Source organism: Rhinatrema bivittatum, chromosome 8, assembly GCF_901001135.1.
Source record: "Rhinatrema bivittatum chromosome 8, aRhiBiv1.1, whole genome shotgun sequence".
Lineage (NCBI taxonomy): Eukaryota > Metazoa > Chordata > Amphibia > Gymnophiona > Rhinatrematidae > Rhinatrema > Rhinatrema bivittatum.
In genome coordinates this window covers 217,089,592-217,111,060 of record NC_042622.1, presented here as the reverse complement: position 1 = coordinate 217,111,060, position 21,469 = coordinate 217,089,592, and the positions used below count along the sequence as shown (strand labels likewise).

Below are 21,469 nucleotides of genomic sequence, written 5' to 3'. Positions count from 1 at the left end.
TCCCCGTTCAACTCACTCTACAAAAAAGATATTCTGGTTCTGGTGTCATCTCAGTAACAGCAACTCAAACTCCTTCTACTTTCAGGCTCAATAGCCCTACTTATGAAAAGACAGCAGTTTACCACCAATGCATGTCCTCTTGAGAAAACGCAACAAATAAGACTGATAAAACACTTACATGCTAGTAAAATATCTCTGTAACTGACACAGAACCGACCTAACATACTCCCAGGATCTGTAGTAATGCACATAAACTAATCAACACACAGTTACACCTGTATTATGGAATACACTCAAACAGGAGCAACCCTATCTATGAAAAGGCAACACTACAAATATTAAATCAGGCCCTAAAAACCAATACACCTCTTATTAGGAAAACAGAACTAGCAAGCAGCTATAGATCCCCACACAGAAATAATTGTAAAACTATACTAATAAGCAGAATAAATGTTTCACAACAACTATGAACAGAATAACATCCAACAATTAAAAACTCATAAAAACTATTAAAAATTCTCCAAACACCAATAAAATATTTCAAAAAAAGCAGACACATCACATAATATTAAATAATTAAAATAGCAGTCAATCAAGAAAAATAAACTTAAAAAGCCACCTTTACTTACCCCCTCCAGCAGCTTTCCTACTCCTCTTCCATGCAGGCTGTAGCACACACCAGAAGCAGCAGTAGTGGCTAAGCTCTATACTCATGGTCCTCTTCCTTAGGGCCCATGTCTCTCACACACACACACACACCATACCAGTCATGCCCCCATGACCAGTTTCTGTCTCTCACACACCAATCATCTCCCAGTCTTTGACAAACACACCAGTCACCTTCCTGAACAGTTTCTCTCATGCCATACACACATACACACAGGCTTCCCACTCCCGTGTTCCACTTACATATATGGGCTTCTCACTCTCATAATCACTTTCTCTTTCTCACATACACTCACCAGTCTCTCACTCCCATGCTTGTTCTCTCCACATGCACAGGCTTCTCATTCCCATAATCACTTTCTTTCTCTCCCACATACACACACACCAGTCACCTTATCTCTCTCATGCATACACACACAGGCTTCCCACTCCCATGTTCTCTTTCAGATATACAGGCTTCTCACTCCCATGCTGTATCTCACACACTCCCAGCTTTCTCACTCCCATGCTCACTCTTCACATGTACAGGCTTCTTATTCCCATAATCACTTTCTTTCTCTCTCTCACATACACGCAAACACACACCAGTCACCTGATCTCTCTCATGCATATACACACACACATAGGCTTCCCACTCTCATGTTCTCTTTCAGATATACAGGCTTCTCACTCCCATGCTGTGTCTCACACACACACACAGGTTTCTCACTCCCATGCCCACTCTTCACCCACAGGCTTCTCATTCCCATAATCACTTTCTCTCTCTCTCTCTCTCACACACACCTGTCACCTGATCTCTCTCATGCATACACACACACACAGGCTTCCCACTTCCATGTTCTGTCTTACGTACACAGGCTTCTCCCTCCCATGCTTGTGTCTCACACACACCCAGGTTCTCACTCCCATGCTCACTCTCTTCACATGCACAGGCTTCTCATTCCCATAATCACTTTCTCTGTTACACACACACACACACCCAGTCTCTCTCTCATTTCCATGCTCGCTCTCCACGTGCACAGGCTTCTCATTCCCTGAATCACATTCTCTCTCTCACATTCACATACACACCAGTCACACCGTCACCTTACCAACCAGTCTCTCTCATATACATGCACACACACAGGCTTCTCACTCCCATGCTTTCTTTCACATACACCCCCACAACACCAGGCTTCTTACTCCCATGCTTTCTCACATACCCAGATTTCTCACTTCCATGCTTTTTCTCTCTCTCTCTCTCTCACACACACACACATCCCTGACTGTCTCACACTCTCACATACACATCAGTCATCTCCTTGAGCAGTCACTTTCATTGTCTCTCACATATACACATACATCAGCTCTCTGACCAGTTTCTCTCAATCACACACATACTCTCGATCAAATACATTCTCTCACTTACACACTGGCTCTCAATCACACACATTCTCTCACTTACACACAGGCTGGCTGGCTGCTTCTCTCTCTTTCTGTCACTCACTTCCCCCCCCCCCCCCAGCACAAACGGTAGCTGCTCCTCCAGCCCCCGCAGGCCAAGAAGGAAGAATTCCATCGATCGCGGGAGGCTCATGCTGCTCTCTCCTTTCCCTTCCGCTTTCTTCCCCAGAGCAGGAAGATCAGCTGCCTCTCCTGCTGCCACCGGACTCCTGCTATCTTCGGGCGTCCGAACTTCCTGTCGGGGGGGGGGGGGGGGGGGTAGCGGAAGCGCAGCGCACAACGTCTGCTTCCTCCCTCCTTCCCCCCCCCCCCCAAGCAGGAAGATCGGCAGACCATACGGCCCGACGCCCGAAGATAGCAGGAGAACGGGTGGCAGCAGGAGAGGCAGCTGATCTTCCTGCATTGGGGGGAGGAAGCAGAAGCTGCACGCGGCGCTTCCGCTCCCCCCCCCGAACAGGAAGACCGGTTGGCCATACGGCAGCAGCAGCGCTTCCCCACGTGTGCCGTGATGGCGCGCGAGGCGTGGGTTCTCTTGCGGCACGGCCTTTCTTCTTCCCGCGCACCACTTCCTGTTCCGGGTCCGGGGGGGAATGCAGGGGCGGGAAGAAGAAAAGGCCAGCTGCGGATGCCGCAGCTTTTTTTTTTTTGCACCGCTGCCGTTCCCCGCTGGGCTTGAACGTGCTGATAGCCTGGCGGCAACGGCAGCAGGGAAGAACGATCAGCGGGAGGGACCGGGAGACACGCGACACACCTGCCGGTGCTTGGCGACACACTAGTGTGTCGCGACGCACCGGTTGAGAACCGCTGCTCTAGAGTGCTGCCAGCAGAAGAAATACCTTTACAGATGTGAGGATTCTGTTACATACTTTGGGTGATTGATTATTCAATTTATTTACATGAGATTGTCTAATTCTGTGAAACATATGCAATTCGTGTGTTATTGTATTTGTTATTTTTATGTTTTTATTATGTATGTTAATGTTGTAAATCGCCTAGGCCTCCCTGTGGTAGGCGATCAATAAATTTTAATAAATGAAATGAAAAAATGATGAATGACCCTATTAGATTATGAGCCCTCTGGGGACAGGAAAGTGCTAAAAAGCAGAATATATTAAAAAAAAAAAACAAAAAAAAACAAACGGGGGAAGGGGGGGGTTTGAGGCATAGAAGAAAATATTTTCTAGATTATCTGGGTCTTACCTAAGTTCTCCTTGGAGAAAGCCAGAAAAGTGGTGTCTTCATTCAAGTTCTTGTTAAAATCAATGCATAGGTTGCTCAGCTTCTTCTTAATGTTTTTAATTTTCTAAAAAAACAAAACAAAAAACAAACCTAATTCAATGCCACATTTTCAATTCATAGGATAAAGCAAGTTTGCTTAATGTAAATGGTGTTCTCCATAGACAGCAGAATAAATTATCCATGATACATAGGTGACATTGGATGGCACAGAATGGACCCTTCTCCATTAGCTCATACAACTTCACTCTACTGAGCATGTGCAGGAGTTCCCATTTGGGCATTGCTTCATGAGCCCCTTTATCAATTTTAGAGCTAAGACTAGCTAGATAGTTGACGCTCCAGGGAGGAGAGCATGTATTCAGCAAGACTTATTCATCCTGCTGTCTATGGGAGAACACCAATTACGGTAAGCAAGCTTGCTTTTCCATCAACCAGCAAGATTGAATTAGCCAAGGGCTGCAGCAGAGCATTTATTGAATGGGCAATGTGGATCCCAGCACAGAAAGTAATTACTGAGTGACCAGACTATGCAAACTGCTTGTCCAAATTTACCTTTGCTTCTTGATTGATTGTCCGGACAATAATGGGATGTGAAGGTGTGCATTGAAAACCAAGTTGCAGCTTTGCAAATTTCTTCAAAAGGCACAGCTCATAGATGAGACACTGATGCAGTCATGGCTCTCACTTGATGAGCCTTGACAGCCTGTAATCTTTAGGCCCGCTAGTTTATAACAAAATGTGATTCATGTGCTAGCCAGTTAGACAATGTACGTTTGGCCACTGCTATGCCCAGCCAGTTAGGATCATAAGAGACAAATAGTTACAAGGTTTGATGATGTGGTCGTGTTCTCTTCCTGTACTAAGTGAAAGCTCTTTTATAGTCTAAGGAATGAATGGCTTTTTTACCTTCATGTGCATCTGGCAGACTCCATTGGCTCAAAAAGTGACTTCATATGCTGTGCTAGAACATTAAGGTCCCATGGAACAGGTTGCTTGGCCACTGGGAGTTTAGTATGCCATGAGCTTTTTATAAGCTTGCACACCAAAGGATGGGTAGAGATCGGTTTACCCTCTGTCTGAACATAGCAGGCTGCTATACCACAGAGATAAACCATCACTGAAGATAAAGCAAGTATTGGAGCAGCTCTCACGGTTTACATGTAAAAAGGTCCAGGGAGATTTGTTGACACCAGGACAAGAATCATTTCCCTTTGAATCTGTAAGCTCTTCTAGTGAAAGGTTTCCTGGCAGAAGGAAAGTGAAGCAATTACTTCCTCGGGTAAGGAAAGTGAAACAATGAACAAGCGCTCAACATCCAGGCTGTCAAGCTGAGAGAGGGAAGCTTCGGATGATACAGACAGACAGACAATCTCCATCTTGAATCAAAGGACAAATGGGCTCCTAGAGAGATCAGAGGGATTGATGGACCTTTATGTCTTTATTTATATTCTGCTTTTCGGCATTTCAAAGCAGATTACATTCAGGTGCTATAGGTAGTTCTCTTTCCCCACAGGGCTTACAATCTAAGAGCCTGATTTACTACGCTTTTCTCCCATTCTATCTCTACGGGAAAAATGTACTCGAGATAATGGAGGGTAAAGTGACTTGCCCAGGATCTCAAGAAGTGGCAGTGGGATTTGAACCCTGGCTTCCCTGGTTCATAGCCTGTTGCACTAATCACCAGGCTACTCCCCCACTATGCAAACCACACTTGTCTGAGCCATGCTGTGCGGATCCAGTCCTCGAGTGCTTTTTGCATGTCTTGGCTATCAGCGGAACAGCATATGTGAGATCTGCATTCCAGATGAGCAGAAATGCGTCCTGAGAAGACCTGAGCTCTGGGAAGAATGGATCAAAATCTTTCCACTTTTCTGTTTTCCTCTAACACATAGAGGTCAATTGAGGGGTGCTCCCTCAATTGACCTCTATGTGTCAGAGGAAAACAGACTATTTGGCCACTGACTAGTGTAGGGACCATTTGTGATGGAAAACACTTTGCTGAAGCCATCTGCTAATGGATTGGAGATCCATGGAAGGTAGATTGCTTGTAGAACAATGTGGTGGTTGCACACTCATTCGTATATTTTATTGCCTCTTGGCAGAGTCCATAACCCTGTGCCTCCTTGCTTACTGATATAAAACATGGGACTTGTATGTCAGTCTGAATGAGAAATCTCTTTCCCTCGAGGAGATGTAAGAATGCATTTATAGCATGTCTGTTTACTTGGTTCCAGCAGATTGATCTGAAACCATCTTTCCAGTAATAACTAAGTCCCTTGGTGTTTGAAAGGGACCCGTATAGACTCCCTATCCCCTTTTGGAAGCATCTGTCACTAACGTCACCTGATGAGGTAGGAGACAGAGGGGTGCTGCCCCTCCCCCCCCCAGTAAGATGTGAGGGTCTAGCCAGCAGTGAAGGTCTTGCTTCATTTCCTGAAAAACGTTCACTAAAGTTGTCAAGGGGATGAACTGACTGGTACCACTGGGAGTTGAGGCGGGTTAGTGATTATTCTATGAACTGCCAACAGAACAACTAGCACTTTCGTGATCTTGGGCCATTTCTCCAGGTAACAATAAATTCTACCACCTACCAGACAGGACAAGCACTGGGTCTGGAGGCCGATCACAAATTTGGGCCAGGTTTTGGTTGGTGCTTTTTGCACTGTGGGCCTTGAGCCAGAAGTTGCTGTTGCTGCAGAAGCAGAGGAGGAGCATACCATGGCTGGAATTGCCAGGAAGGATTTCTTTGAAAGTATGACTGCTTAAAAAGTGAAGTAGGGCCGCCTAGCAGTTGATCAGAGCAGTGATTGCTCCTTGATTTGAGCAACTGTTTCTCAGAGTTTGCCTCTGAAGAGGCGATATCCTAGGCAGGGAATGTCTGCTAGCTTATCATGGACACTGTCGTGCAAATTGCAGGTTCTTAAAGTCATTTGGTGTGCTCCGATGGAGACCAAGGCGGAGTACGCTCCATAAACTGGTCAAATAAGACAACATATTCACTCTTCCACATCCAGAAGCAGCTGCAAGTTTGTAGAGGTGCCCTTGCCTATGGCAAGGAGAGGTTTCAAGTTTCCGAACACACGAGCACCACGCAAAACTGGTATGCAGAAATGCATGCATTAAGCATGGAACTCAAATACCTTTTTCCAAAACTGTCCAGCAGCTTGGGATCTTTTTCTGATGAAGTGTTGGAAAAGAATCCTTGTGTTCTTTGCTCATTTTAACACTGACTCCACCATAACTGATTCGGGAGGTAGCTGTACTACCCCAAACCTCAGAGTTTCTGGACTCTAAATCCAATTTCCTAACTACTGGGGCATAAGAAATTGGGTTCTCCCACATTCCCCTCTGTAATTCTTGCAGGATCAAATAGATTGTTATAGCTGCCAGCTCCAGGGTGTTTAGAATCTGGAGACGACTGAAGACTTTTATTCAAGAATCCTTGTCCTTGCAGACGTTGATGCCTAGTACCTTATCCACTGTATCTAGAAATCTGGAATAGGAGAGGGCCTCAGGTAGAGACAAATGTTCCAAGCCTCAGAGTCAGTGGGGATTCCTGTTGATCCATATGAGGAGAGAAAGGACACAGATTCAGGACCCCAGTGATGAAGTAGGCGACTGAGAAGGTCACCTCATAAGAACATAAGAAATTGCCATGCTGGGTCAGACCAAGGGTCCATCAAGCCCAGCATCCTGTTTCCAATAGAGGCCAAACCAGGCCACAAGAACCTGGCAATTACCCAAACACTAAGAAGATCCCATGCTACTGATGCAATTAATAGCAATGGCTATTCCCTAAGTAAACTTGATTAATAGCAGTTAATGGACTTCAAGAACTTATCCAAACCTTTTTTGAACCCAGCTACACTAACTCACTAACCACATCCTCTGGCAACAAATTCCAGAGCTTAATTGTGCATTGAGCGAAAAAGAACTTTCTCTGATTAGTCTTAAATGTGCTACTTGCTAACTTCATGGAATGCCCCCTAATCCTATTATTTGAAAGTGTAAATAACAGAGTCACATCTACTCGTTCATGATCTTAAAGACCTCTATCATATCCCCCCTCAGCCGTCTCTTCTCCAAGCTGAACAGCCCTAACCTCTTAAGCCTTTCCTCATAGGGGAGATTTTCCATCCCCTTTATCATTTTGGTTGCCCTTCTCTGTACCTTCTCCATCGCAACTATATCTTTTTTGTGATGCAGTGACCAGAATTATACACAGAATTCAAGGTGTGGTCTCACCATGGAGTGATACAGAGGCATTATGACATCCTCTGTTTTATTCACCATTCCCTTCCTAGTAATTCCTAACATTTCTACCTTACCTTGTCTTCGGCGCTTCCCGGTTTCGTTCTGGGCAGTCTCCGGCTGCAGGGGGAGAGGGCAAATACCTTCACCGTCGCTCTCGAGGGTGCACCCGCTGCCTCTCAGCCGCACCTGCGATTTGGCCGCCGGACCAAAGACTCACCTCCAAGGGACCACGGAAATCACCTCGGGAATTCTCAACTGGGGGAGGGACCCGAGGGTATCATCGCAGGAGAGCAGGGCTCGTCTTCAGAGGTAGGTTTTTTTCCGAATTTGGGTTTTCTCCGTTGATTTTGTTCTAACGCTGTGAGAGCGTGCAGATAGTCCCTAACTGCTATGGAGACGGAAAATACTGAAGAGCTGCGCTTCCTGCAGGGGTATATGTACTAGGGGCTAACATCAAATTGAAATCTGATCCGTCTCCAACTGCTATCAGGAGTACACTATACCCAGTGGTCCTGAGTCCATCTGCTACACGCTAGGAAATGGGATTTTTCTTTGGCTCAGTCACAGCATCTGCCCCAGGAACTCCGAGCATTTTCAAGGTCTGGGAAATCCGAGCTGGCAGGAGAGGTTGAAGGACCTAAATATGTATACCACGAAGGAGAGGAGGTGCAGGAGAGATACGATACAGACCTTCAGATACCTGAAAGGGTTTAATGATGCACAAACCTTCTCTCTTGGAAAGAAATTAGTAGAACTAGGGGACCACAAAATGAAATTCCAGGGCGGATGACTCAGAACCAACATCAGGAAATATTTCTTCACAGAGAGCATGTAGATGCCTGGAATGCCCTTCTGGAGGAGGTGGTGAAGACAGAAACAGTGAAAGATTTCAAATGGGCATGGGATAAACACAGTGGATCCCTAGGGACTAAAGTATGGAAATGAAGAAGGAAGTGAATGGGGATAACTTGCTGTGTGGTGGTTGCTACCCTTGGCCGGTGGGCCTTCATACTGATGGTGCAGCTCCAATATTGCTCTTTGCTTTAACAGCAGGGGAAAAAAAAAGGGGGGGGGGGTTGAATTAGACTTAGACAGCAGCCAACGAGAACACTGATTTTGGGATCTGGAAAAACAAGTAGGAGTGGGGGTAACTTGCTGATGCAGCTATTGATGCCCTTGACCAATAAGACTGATACTTTTGATGCTACCATGAGCTTGCTGAGCAGACCGGATGGACCGTTTGGTCTTTTTCTGCCGTCATTTCTATGTTTCTATCTTAATGAAAGAACCGTAGCATAGTTCTTTACGGTTCTAATCCTGGAGGAATTTCAGCACCCTCAAGGGAGTCAGGATCGGCGTCATCATCCGTGCCATACTGACCTCCATCGGGAAGTCCCACTGCTGCTCTAGCAGTACTCTGGTGCTTAATAGTCGGTCCCGGCAAAGTTCCTACCTGTGACTCTGCTCTGGGAGTGTTAGAGAGGGCTGAAGATTGTGCCTAGAGAAAGGATTGCAATCCCTGGAATAACTCCACCCGCAAAAAGGTAGAAGCATCCAATCCAGGAAGTACTTGAGGCTTACTCACTGAGCTACCATCCGCTGCTGAGGAACCAGTTAGGGGAGTTCCAAAGTCACCTGAGCCGTCTGTATCCAGGCCTATATCCGGCTGGGAAGAATCAGGCTTTGTGAAATCAGAGGAAGACAACTTTCCCTGAGCCTCCAAACAGCGCTGGCACAAGTTAGCAGGCCCTCCTGGCTGAGATGCCTGAATATGATAGGCAGTGCAATGAGAAAGGCACTTAGGTTTCTTAGGCATAGGTGATTTGTGACCAACAGTGCGCTTGAGTGGCGGCCGGAAGCACCGTCTAGCTTTTTTTTTTCGTATGTCCAAAAATACAAAAATTAGATGTTGAACACTTAGGCATCTCACTCCTAGGCGTCCCAATGCTTAGGTGTCCAAAACTTAGGAGTCCCAAAAATAAGCGCCGTAAAACAATTTAAGCACACAATAAAACTACTATTTAAAATTTTTGTATTTCATAATGTGTTAATTTAATTTACCCAAGTTCCTCCTTTCCTTGTTTCGCTGTAAGACTCTCATGTTAAGTCATTTAAATGTTATATGTAAACCGAAGTGATTAGTAACATTGTTACTAGAACCCCGGTATATAAAAAATGTTAAATAAATAAATAAAGTAAGTGTGCAGCCACTTAAGGCGCCACTTAACTTAGACACACAATGCAAGGCTCGACTAAGCATCCAAAAACCAGATGCACAGCTAGATGCACATGCTGAAACGACTATCCTGTAGAGGGCAGCCTAAGAAAGCGTGCAAAATGCTGTTGCAGCCTACCACGCGGCGCACAGCAAAAAAGCCTCAGAGCGGGGCCTAGCCTACAGAGGATGCCCACTTCCCTTGACCTCCCATGGAGCAGGACGAACATCAGAACACTGCGCCGAGCACGCAGACTGGGAAAACGGAGGAAGCCCTATGCTACAAAAGCCTCCTTTTACTTCTCTGTAAAAATTATTTTTTTTGTTTTTAAACTTGAACTCAGCCTTACCTGGCTGAGTACAGAGACTGTCTCCGGCTGCAGGGGGAGAGGGCAAATGCCACCACCGCCACACTTGGCTTCCTGCACCCGCTGCCTTTCAGCCGCTTAAGCAGCTAAATCCATGCCAACTGGAAAAACCAGCTACCAGAACAAGGCACTCAGAGGGACCACGGCAATCTCCTCAGGAATTCTCAACTGGGGAGGGACCTTTTGGTATCACCACAAGAGAGCAGGGCGAATGTAATATCCTTAATAAGAAAATTATTTCCTTACCTGCTAATTTTCGTTCCTGTAGTACCATGGATCAGTCCAGACCGTGGGTTATGACCCCCTTCCAGCAGATGGAGTCAGAGCAAAAACTGAGAGGGCGGTCCCTGATAACTGGTGCGCCCTCTGTAAACCTTCAGTATTAAGAATATCCAAGCAACAAATAAAAACCCCTTGGATGGATCAATACAAAAATGAATAGCAACTAACTTGAACATCAAACTGTAAATCTGAATAGGCAAACTTGCAATGTGAACTCTCAGTCAGTCCCAAACAGGTTCTGAAATGATTACAGTCGAGCTGAAGGATTATCACAAAGAAAAAAACCCAAAATCCTTAGGGTGGGCGTCTGGACTGATCCATGGTATTACAGGAACGAAAATTTAGCAGGTAAGGAAATAATTTTCTTTTCCCTGTACGTACCAGGATCAGTTCAGACCGTGGGACGTACCAAAGCGTCCCTTAAATAGGGTGGGCCACTGATTTCCCAGCTCGAATGACCTGAGCCCCAAAAGAACCAGAGGTCGTTGATTGCAGATTCAAGCGATAGTGAGCAAAGTGCACAAAGACTTCCAAGTGGCCGCTCGGCAAAATTCCTGCGGAGAGATCGCTTGGCTTTCTGCCCAGGAAGCTGCTTGAGCTCGGAGAGAATGAGCTTTAATACCATCTGGGGACTAACGCCCCACGCCATTGTACACGGTAGAGATTGCTTCCTTCATCCATCGGGCAATGGTGGTCTTTGAAGCCTAGTGCTCCTTCTTGGGACCACTCCAGAAGACAAAAAGATGATCTGATAAGCGGAAGTCGTTAGTAACCTCCAGATATAGAAGAAGGAGGACTCGCTTGACATCTAGGAGCCGGAGCTCCTTGGAATCCTCAGCCTGGAATGATGGCAGTTCCACCAACTGATTCAGATGAAAAGACAAGACCACCTTTGGAAGGAAAGATGGTACGATATCAGAATATACTCCGGGATCCGTAGAGCATAGAAAAGGCTCTCTACATGACAAGGCCTGCAGCTCCAAGATTCCGCGAGCGGAACAGATGGCAACCAAGGAAACTGTCTTAAGAGTCAGGTCCTTGAGGTTAGCGCTCTACATCGGTTCAAAGGGCAGCCTGCCAAGAATACAAAGGATCAAAATCAAAAACTCCCCGAGAGCCATAAATTGCGAATTGGTGTTTCACATGCTTTACTCCCTTCAAGAACCGGACCACGTCCGGGTGTGTCTCAAGAGGAGGGCCATCCCGATAAGGAACTGGAGCACCTAAGTCTGCCACCGGAACTCAGAGAAAATTGTAGGCTAAACCCCTCTCCAGCCCTCGCTGTAGATCTGGGCTATGGTTGCACGCTGTGGAGAGAGATGTGAGAACTGGCAGCAAGCTCGGACATAGGACATGGAGTGGAAGGCTTCCTAGCCTTGAGAAGAGTGGAGATAACCGCTGCTGGATACCCTCGTCTCCTCAGCCAGCACCGTTCCAAAAGCCAGGCTGCTAGACAGAAGCGATCTACCTGGTCAAAAATACTGGTCCCTGCCATAGGAGGTTCGACAGATGCCCCAGGTGCAGCGGGCAGTCCACTGCTAGGTTGACTAAGTCTGCAAACCACAGCTGATGAGGCCACTCTGGAGCCACGAGGATCACGGCCCCTGGTGACCCTCTATTCTTCGGAGCTCTCTTCCCACCAGGGGCCAAGGCAGGAACACAGAATGTAGGATGTACCTCGGCCATGGGAGGGCTAGGGCATAGAAGCCTGCTGCTTCGTGCTCCCTTCTGCGGCTGAAAAAGCACGGAGCCTTTGCGTGGCCATCAGATCCAGATGGGGAGTCTCCCATCGCGTGACAAGCAGTGCCACTGCCTCCTGGGACAGTTCCCATTCTCCGGGATCTAAGCATTGGCGACTTAAAAAAAATCCGCCTGAACATTGTCCACCCCTGCAATGTGAGACGCCACCAGATGAGACAGGTGGAGTTCTGCCCACGGCATCAGCTTGTTCGTCTCCCGAGTCACATGGAGACTTCTTGTTCCTCCTTGACGATTGATGTACGCTACAGTTGTGGCATTGTCAGAGAGGATCCAGACTGCTCAGCCTTGTACTAGGGGCAGAAAATGCTGCAGCGCAAGATGGACTGCTCTTGTTTCTAGACGGTGGATTGGCCATGTTGCCTGTTCTGGTGTCCACTGACCCTGCGTCGAGTGCCGACCGCACACTGGTCCCAGCCGGTAAGGCTGGAGTCTGTTGTAATGAGTACCCATTGTGGAACCTCAAGCTCTACTCCTCGAAACAAATGATCCAGGTCAAGCCACCAGGTCAGGTTGTCCTTGGGTAGGGGAGGTATTGGCAGAGGAGTCTGAAATTCCTGAGATACCGGCTTCCAACGGGAGAGTAATGCTCTTTGTAAGGGATGCATGTGGACAAAGGCCCAAGGCACAACATCTGTCATGGAGGCCATGGAACCTAGCAACTGGAGATAGTCCCAGGCTGTGGTAAGTCGGAGGTCCCGAAAACGCTGAACCTGAGCAAGGAGCGATTGGGCCCGCTCCAGACGAAGAGAGCCTGTGCCTACTTTGATGTCGAAATGAGCTCCCAGAAAGTCGAGGGACCAGGATCCCTTCCTTCCTCAGGGCCGCCGCCACCACTACCATCACCCTGGTAAAGGTGCGAGGAGTGGTTGACAGGCCGAATGGCAGGGCCTGGAACTGGAAGTGCTGTCCCAAAATCTTGAAGCAAAGGAAGCACCGATGCTCCTTCAGGATGGGGATATGAAGATAAGCCTCAGTCAAGTACAAGGTTGCCAGGAACTCTCCCCGGTGCACCGCAGCAATCCCTGAGCGCAGAGTTTCCATCCTGAAGTGTGGTATCTTGAGCGTCCTGTTGACCACCTTGAGATCCAGGATCGGCCGGAAGGAGCCTTCTTGCTTGGGGGCTACGAAGTAGACGGAATAATGGCCGAGTCCTTGGTCCGGTAGTGGCACTGGAAGAATTGCTCCCAGATCCAGGAAGCGGTCTAGCGTTTGACGTACTGCGCCCTGTTTCCTTAGTCCGCACGGAGAAAAGACAAACCTGCCTCTGTAGAATATCCAGGACACCCTGGTCTGAGGTGATTGTGACCCACTCCTCGTAGAAGAGCGACATGCGTCCTCCTATCCGGGGAATCCAAGAGTGGGCCGGCAATGTTTCATTGTGAAGATGTAGTGGCAGTCCCTTGGGCGAGGGTGTCTCGGGCTGATCTTCATCCCTAAAAGGAATGAGACCAGGACTGCGATCTAGACGAGGGCGGCCTGTGGGGCACTGGCTGCACCTGGCAGGAGCACCGTTGTCCTCTGAAACGGTTCTGAGCGGAGCTGTACGTTCTGGATCTCCGAGAACGATCTTCCAGTAACCTAAGTACCTTAAGCTCCCCGAGCGACTTAATAAGTTGCTCCATCTCCTCTCTAAACAACAACTTACCCTTGAAGGGAAGGGGGAGCAGAGTTGAGACTAGGAGGAGGAATCCACGGACCTGGTCCTGAGCAAGAGGAGGCGCTGATCTGAGACTACGGAAACCATAGACCTGGCCAGCACCCGGAGAAGATCATACAGTGTGCCCACACCATACTCTATGACGGCTTCTAGCCTTTCTGCCTGTTGTGCCTCCCCTGGAGGCAGGTCCTGAGTCCCGAGTAGTTGTTGGACCCACCGGAGTCATGCACGCTGCATCTGGGAGCTACAAACAGCAGCCTGAACTCCCAAGGCGGACGCCTCAAACACTCTCTTCAAATACACCTCAAGTTTGCGGTCCTGCAAATCCCTGAGGGCTGCTCCTCCAGTCACAGGAATAAGTGTCCTAGCCGTGACTGCTGATACCGACGCACCCACCTTCGGTACCTTAAGTAGTTCCAGGGACTCCTCACTTCCAGGGACTTCTCGGGGAGTGGATACAGTTTGTCCATCACTCTGCCAACCCACAGAGAGGCCTCCGCACCCCCTGGACAGCAATTGGAGAAGCATAGGATGAAAAGGGAAGTCTTTGAAGGTGGCTTGAGCCCTGGTAGGATGGGATCCCCTCTCTTTGGTGCAGTGCTGGTGGCAGGAGCCTCCTGGGGGGCCTCAATAATCCAGCCAGGACATGTGAGATAAGCGGAACCATCTCATCGCTCTGGAAAAGGCATAGAACCCGAGGAACATCCCCTTCGACTTACGCTGAGGGCATCGGGTTATCTGGATCAGGGTCCACTGCAGGTTCCGTCGGGAGTGGAGGGTCAGGACCGGTTAGATGGGCAACCAGCTGAACCCTAGAGGATCCCGAAGGGGCCACTGGAGTGGCAGGGTCAAAAATACTGATGCGGTACTGGGCCGTGCCGATACCGATCCCCGAGGCCCCCCCTGCCACATCCGGGAGTTCCCCTAGACCGACCACTTTAGGAGGAGGGGGAGACAAAACCTCATCCTGGTGATGGCTGAGCCTTGCTAAATAAGCCCCATGCATCAGCACAATAAATTCTGTGGAAAAAGGCTCCAGGGGAGGATCCTCTGAGGGCAGCTCTGCATCGGGGAGGTGCGCCGGAAAGAGAACCGGAGGAGAATGAGGTCCATCCGGTTCTGAATCCCCGGGAGGCAGCGCTGGAGCAGCAAGTAGTGGATCCAAGATGACCACCGTTCCCGCGTTGGACGGGAACGGGGCTGACCTCCTCAGAGCCTAGCGCGCATTTGCGCGCGAACCAGACCGCCCTCTAGGGCTCGAGGTGCCCTCCCCGCCGGGGAGGCACCAAGCACATAGACTGTCCCGGGAAAGCCGCGATCCGGGCTCCCCATAGGCGCTGCATCCCGTCAGCCGCGGCATGGAGGCAAGTAAAGAAGGGCTTGGAACCCAGACCTCCGAAAACCTTCGATAGCAGGAAAGAAATCAAAGTCCAGCGCTGCCTGACTAACTTTAACAGCCCTGTAAAAGGAAAGTTAACAAAACTTACCCCCAAAATGATACAGCAATAAATACAAAAGATGACAGATCTGTCACTGAATTAAAGCTCTGCCTGCAAGCCTGCAGCAGGACAGCCCATAGAAAGTAGAGCAAAGCTACAATGAAAAGCCTTTGCCTTTCTTTTTTTTTTTTTTTAGATCCATCCAAGTAAAAAGTGTTAATAAGAAAACAGGAGAAATAAATCAAAGACTATTCTCACAGAAAGAAAACAAGAGAACTGAAGGTGCAACCCGAATCTGCTGGAGTCAGAGAAATACTGAAGGTTTACAGAGGGTGTACCAGTCATGAGGGACCACCCTCTCAGTTTTTGCTCTGACTTCATCTGCTGGAAGGGGGACATATCCCACGGTTTGGACTGATCCTGGTTCATACAGGGAAACTCATTTTTCAAAATGAAGCAATCCCCAGTAGGGAGATGCACATCCACCATCTGCTGGAGACAGAGAATACTGGCAGGCTGATGTCACTTCAGGGGTCTATGTACTGTGAAGTCAATTTGCTCCATCGCCATCTGCGGTAGAGGTACATGAATCCAGAACATGTGGGTTATCTGACTGGACGCTAAGAAAAGAAAATTTGAGAGGGTACACATCCAAGCTGATGCTCAGATGGAAAAAAAAAAAAAAAAATACTAAAAGGGACTTAAGCGGCAACTCTTGCACATGCTCAGTAGAGCAAAAGCTCTATGAACTAAGACAGAAGGAACCATTCAGCGCTGCCAGATGTCATCGCTCATGTGCCATGGCTAATTCAGCCCTACTTGTCAATGGAGAAAATTCAGAAGGCAATGCTCAGAAAATTTCTTCCTACATGTTTGTCTTGTTTCAATAGCTTACTTTGTTATTGAGTTCTGGAAGAAAATAATGAGAAAGGGACATGTGTGAGTTAGAAGGTATTAGCCATGGAAGCAGCCATCAGCCCAGAAACAATTCTCTCATGTCTATGCATTCATGCAACATTTTTCACACTCTCAATTTAAAGCATAACATTTAAGGCAGAAAGAAAATCTCACCTCCTGTGTTTCTGAAGGGAGGTTCAACCCATTTCTCTTGCCCAGTTTGATTAATCTCTCAAGGTATCTCTTGGCTTCTGGCCTGACAGAATCTGTAGTCAGGATTTTCTGTAATAAATCCATGGTTAGAAATAAGCAATCTGACGAAAAGCTCCTATGCTGCACTTTTATCACCCCTCCCCTCTTACCATCCTAGTCACTCCCCACATACAAGGCAAAAGTGATTAAATGATAAACTAATTTTGCTTAGAAAGAATATGAGGATAATTTTCAAAGGGATTTAATCAAGCAGATTTCCCTGGTTGAAAAAGGTCCCTTCTGGGAGTGCTTAAAAGCACATATGGGTTTTTAGAACATGTGTAAATTTAGCTGGATTAAAAGGAGGCATTCCCAAGAATATGTTTAGGTTAGGAGAGGAAATACCACACATAGATTTGATCATCATATGTAAGGGTGTTTTTTTCACTCACAACTGACTGCCTTCAGAAATAATAAAATGAGTACTTACCTTGCAACAATGTGGGCTATTCAAAATTTTCCCCTTAAAGACCAGAATTAGCTAGGCTTCCTGCCCATTGCAGGGCCCAGCCTTTACTGGCACTAACCTGCAACTCCTCAATTCTTTGATACACATCTTGTCTCATGCTCATCTCCACATCAAACTCAGATAGCTTTTTGTCAGCTTCTGTGCTTGCAGTACGGACATCCTTGTAAGGGGAGACATGCTGAGGGAAATCCAACATGTTCCTCTGAACTGAAACATTAGGAGACAGGATAAGTTTGAGCTAGTGGTATAAACAAAGGGTTTCAGCTGGGCCATGGACACTGTGCATGTCAGTTAACACATACAGTCTAGGTGAGTGGATAACATTTGCACCAGTTTCCAGCTGCTTGAATAATGAAGTGCTGCTGCTCTGCACAGTAGGACAATGCTGAGCCTTACCTACTGCTACAGTCTGCTTCCCAGACATTGGAATTCATTGCTAGAGGATGTGGTACAGACAGCACAGCTGGCTTTAAAAAAGGTTTGGAAAAGTCTTTGGAGGAGAAGTCCATAAAGCATTATTTATCAATCTGGGATAGAAAATAGAAAAAAAAAACCCAGAATTTTTTTGTTTGATTCCAAAGCAGAATTATAATAGGTCAAGCAGCCAGCTAACACCTCTCTGCAAGGCACATATTTATTATATAGTCACATCTCACTAATTTCAAGTTATCGAGGGTTGTGGAAGTAACGGCAAACAAGGTAGGAAACACAAAAAAAGAAGAGGTACTACTGTGGCCATCTCTATAGCATCCAGTGATGGCTGGATGGGGGGAAAGATGAACTTGACAATCAATAATATAATATGTCCTGTAACCCTCTTCATATTGTTACCATTATTTCAAATTGTTATAACATGTTAAATTGCTGGGAGCACTCAGGGCATGTGACATGCCAATTACATATAAAATCACAGATCAGTAAACATGTTACATAACAGGGAATCTAATCACCTAATATAAAGGAATCTTAATGAAAGTATGTATTATGATATCAAGCCAAATGAATTAAAATGTACCCAGTACCTTGAACAAAGCAGTAACAATACAGAAGCTATTTTTATTTTACTTTAGCTAGAAGGTGTGAATTAAAATAGAAGGATGCTTCTGTTCTTATAAAAGAGGGAAAAAAAGCTTAGATCATGGATGCAGGAATACAAGGATACAAGTCAAAACTTAAAACTACCACTACTATTATGTATTTCTATAGCACTACAAGATTTGGAAATCTTGGTATGCATTTTTCAGTATGGAATTAAATATTTGAATATTACTTAATAATCTGTGTAGTTCAAATGATAATTCAATTTTCAACATATACTTTGTGGACCTAGACTGTATAATCGAGCACACCAAATCCACTGTTAATCTGTTTTACTCTTATTTGAAAATTCTGCTTAAAAAAGATAAATAAAAACAAAAACAAATAATACAGAATCCTTTCATTTTCAGACTTTCTGAAACCCTGTACAATGGCTGCAACAGGTCAGAAACACCTTTTTTCCACTATTCACCCACCCACCTCAGACTAGCACAGAAGTAACTGACAGCAGAGTTGAATTTTCACTCACCTGTGTAATCCACCTCCATATCAGCAAGAACTTTCAAGGTATTTTCATAGGAGACAGTACTAAGGTCCTGGGATCCCACCTTGTCATACATCTCTTTGCATTTCTGTATAAGCTCTGTGGTCATTGCTGTAATTTGTTCTGCTGTCAAGTCCCATCTTAGTCGGTTCACTGCTGCCTTGCAAGACTGGATATCTGTAAGTGAAAATAAATGTCTTGTATCATTTTTTCAAAAAACTTTGAGATTTACTCATAATTGAGAATAAAGCATGCATATGATGTAGTGCCATTATATATACTTCTAAAAAGCAAGAATAAAAAAAGGAGTACAAATCAGGATGACACACTTCCCACTTTCATGAGTTTGTGAAGACTGTATTACTTGCGAAAAATACAATAGAATGGACTTTGTTTTAAGTTCTTTTCACGTATTTCACCCCTCGAACCTCCCTGTAGTAGAACAGGAATTGAGACTGATCCTATGACGACACAACTCTGGAATAAGTCCTTCGATGTTTCTCCACTAATAAAGAACTATTACTTCCATAAGAGAAGCAGCTCTAGGCCCTACCTTCATTTTGAGTCATCATATAACTAAAGGCCCCAGCTGAAAGAGGATATAAAGCTAGAAGCTACAACAGAATGATAGGTTGTGAAAGGAAGGTTAAAACAACACAAAGTATGAGCGTGTGAATATGAGAGGGTGTAAACATAAATTTGAACGTATATAAGAATATGTACGAAAACGTGTATATGAATGTGAGTACAAGTAAGAATAAGAACTTCAAAATAAACGCTGTCCAGCCATAACACCTCATACCCGCAGGCACGTCCATCCTGGCTACACTCCCTGTTCCCTGCTCTCTGCTCCCGGTAGCCGCAGGTGCCATGCTTCCGCTTACTCTACCCTTCGGAAAAACCTTTTTGACCCTCTCACTTTCCGTCAGAAGCGTCGCTCTCTTTCACATGCGCATAACTGCGGAGCTCGTCCCCACCTTCTGCATCCACCCTGCTTTTTTTTTCCTGTCACTTCTGATTGGCTGCTGCCCATGAGTCATTACTCTGTGACTGCATGCACCTTCCTCTTTTTTTCCGCCTTCTGCATCCACCCTGCTGTTCTGTCTCCTCTGGTTGGCTACTGCCTGTGAGTCATCATTCTGCGACTGCTGGCTGCCCGAGGCAAAGAAAAAAAGCTGATGACGGCAACATAGAGAATTGCTAACAATCAGTTGACCAGTCACCCAGCCCAAAACTAGCTCAACCCGCACAAAAATATTTTTACCGCACAATGGGGGAATATGTGGCCCAATCTGGCAACAGTGTAAAATGCTGCAGAACATAAGCTGACAGCCGGCGGTGTGATGACGTTACTTCCTGTAGATTCAGTGATATAGTCTTCCGGTTCGGCGTGGTCTAAGCATGCGCCGTGGTAGCGGCGTGCTTCTGCACATCTGGTCCCGTTGTTAAGTGTCGGATGTGTGGGTAAGTAGTGACTGATCTCGTTGAATGTTGTAGGCCAATGAGACCCTCGTTTTGTAGCATGGTACTGGGTGTTCTGCAGTTTCCTCCTTTTCATGGCTGAGTAGTGTTGGGTTTTCTCCTTCTTCTGTCGCTTAGCATTGGGTGCGCCCTGTCTCCTTCCCTTTCACTCATTTTGCTGCCTTGTACAGGATGTTGCCCCCTTCTTCCGATATGTGATAGAGATTTTCTGATGTCATTCCTCACATGAGCATATAATGTAAAAAAAAAACATTTTTCTTCAGAAATATGGTTATAGAACAGGGGGTCAATGATAGGAAGTTCTAAGGTGTTATAATTAGGAGTAACTAAAGAATGTATCTTCATTGAAAGAATAATAGCAGCAAGAAATGGCTTGCAAAAGGAGATTTCAGGGACCAAAGCGGTATTGAAATTCCAAAAAGAATGGGATAAACAGGGGATCCTTAGTTACAAAGTAATGAAGATTAAACTGGAGGTTAGGTGGCATCTGCACTGCTTCAGTGGGAAGGGTAAATGGGCAGACTAGATGGGCATTATATTCTTCCTCTGCTATTTCATTCTGATTCTTGTTTGGATTGGAAGCATATACCATAAAGCTTTTCAGCAACTCTTAATATATCCTTATTAATTCTGAACAGCTACACTGCATCTTGTAAATTGTTTCACATGTCTGGCTTCTGATTGTCATAAAGCAGGGATCCACAAACTTTTCAAGAGAACATCCACATAGAATATTTCAAATCACTGAGGCGTCAGGGGGAATAGACTCCTTAGAGTTTGTTTGGGGGGGGGGGGGGGAAGCATGTCTGTCTCTTTCAGTGATTTGAAATGCTGGTAAAGGAGAGAAGTTCTGGGGGATGGAGGGAAGACAGGGATGTGGCACGTAATGTTAGTAATATCTAGGAATTTATTTGGATTCTGAGTGTGGGGGAGAAGTGCATATGTCTAGGACTATTCAATTGGTATATGGGAAGTTTAAGAATATTGAGGAAGTTATGACCATTTGTCAATTCGAATAATTTTAAACTGGTCATATATGCACTAGATCATCAACAAAAAGATACCCCTGCATTCTAGTGATCAAATCACCCCCTTGTAATGATTGCAAGAAAATATTAAACAACAAGGATGCCAACTGGGAGCCTTATGGCACCCCCTATTCACCCACTGACATGTCAGCCAACTGTCTCTGAAGGGAAACAAATTCTCTCTCCACCTCAACCACAGCAACCGAGAAGGAATATGCTCATTTAGTCCAGGTATACCAGCCTGTTCCCATGAATTGCCCTAAAGAATACATAAAATTATAAATTTAACTTGCCATACAATGGGTAACCAATGAAGTTTTGCTAGGACAGGATTGATGTGTTTCTTTTTGGGGCCCTGGAGGACCAAAAAGGGAAGAGAGGCATTGTGAGAAGGTGAGTGAGGGAAAGGAAGAATCAAGAGAGAGGAAAGGGGAG

At 46.1% G+C, this 21,469-nt stretch overlaps 2 protein-coding genes across 4 annotated transcripts in view; one reads left to right on the top strand and one right to left on the bottom strand.

Moving 5' to 3' along the window:
• THOP1 (thimet oligopeptidase 1) overlaps positions 1-19,906 on the bottom strand; it is a 41,770-nt gene extending 21,864 nt beyond the window's left edge. The window contains exons 1-5 of one of the 3 annotated variants that reach the window (XM_029613180.1): positions 19,789-19,906; positions 18,510-18,701; positions 17,001-17,149; positions 16,396-16,503; positions 3,310-3,412 (exon numbers count right to left, since the gene is read on the bottom strand). In XM_029613180.1, coding sequence (XP_029469040.1) covers positions 3,310-3,412; positions 16,396-16,503; positions 17,001-17,149; positions 18,510-18,701; positions 19,789-19,846 — 610 coding nt within the window. In that variant the 5' untranslated portion in view covers positions 19,847-19,906. Of the gene's footprint in view, positions 1-3,309; positions 3,413-16,395; positions 16,504-17,000; positions 17,150-18,509; positions 18,702-19,326; positions 19,456-19,501; positions 19,635-19,788 lie in introns of those variants that run through there. The other 2 variants (XM_029613181.1, XM_029613179.1) reach the window with 2 other exon arrangements.
• The window catches only part of SGTA (small glutamine rich tetratricopeptide repeat containing alpha), a 40,590-nt gene continuing 38,979 nt past the window's right edge, over positions 19,859-21,469 (top strand). The window contains exon 1 of the mRNA XM_029613182.1: positions 19,859-19,988. The gene's annotated coding sequence lies outside the window, so the exon portion shown is untranslated. The remainder of the gene's footprint in view (positions 19,989-21,469) is intronic.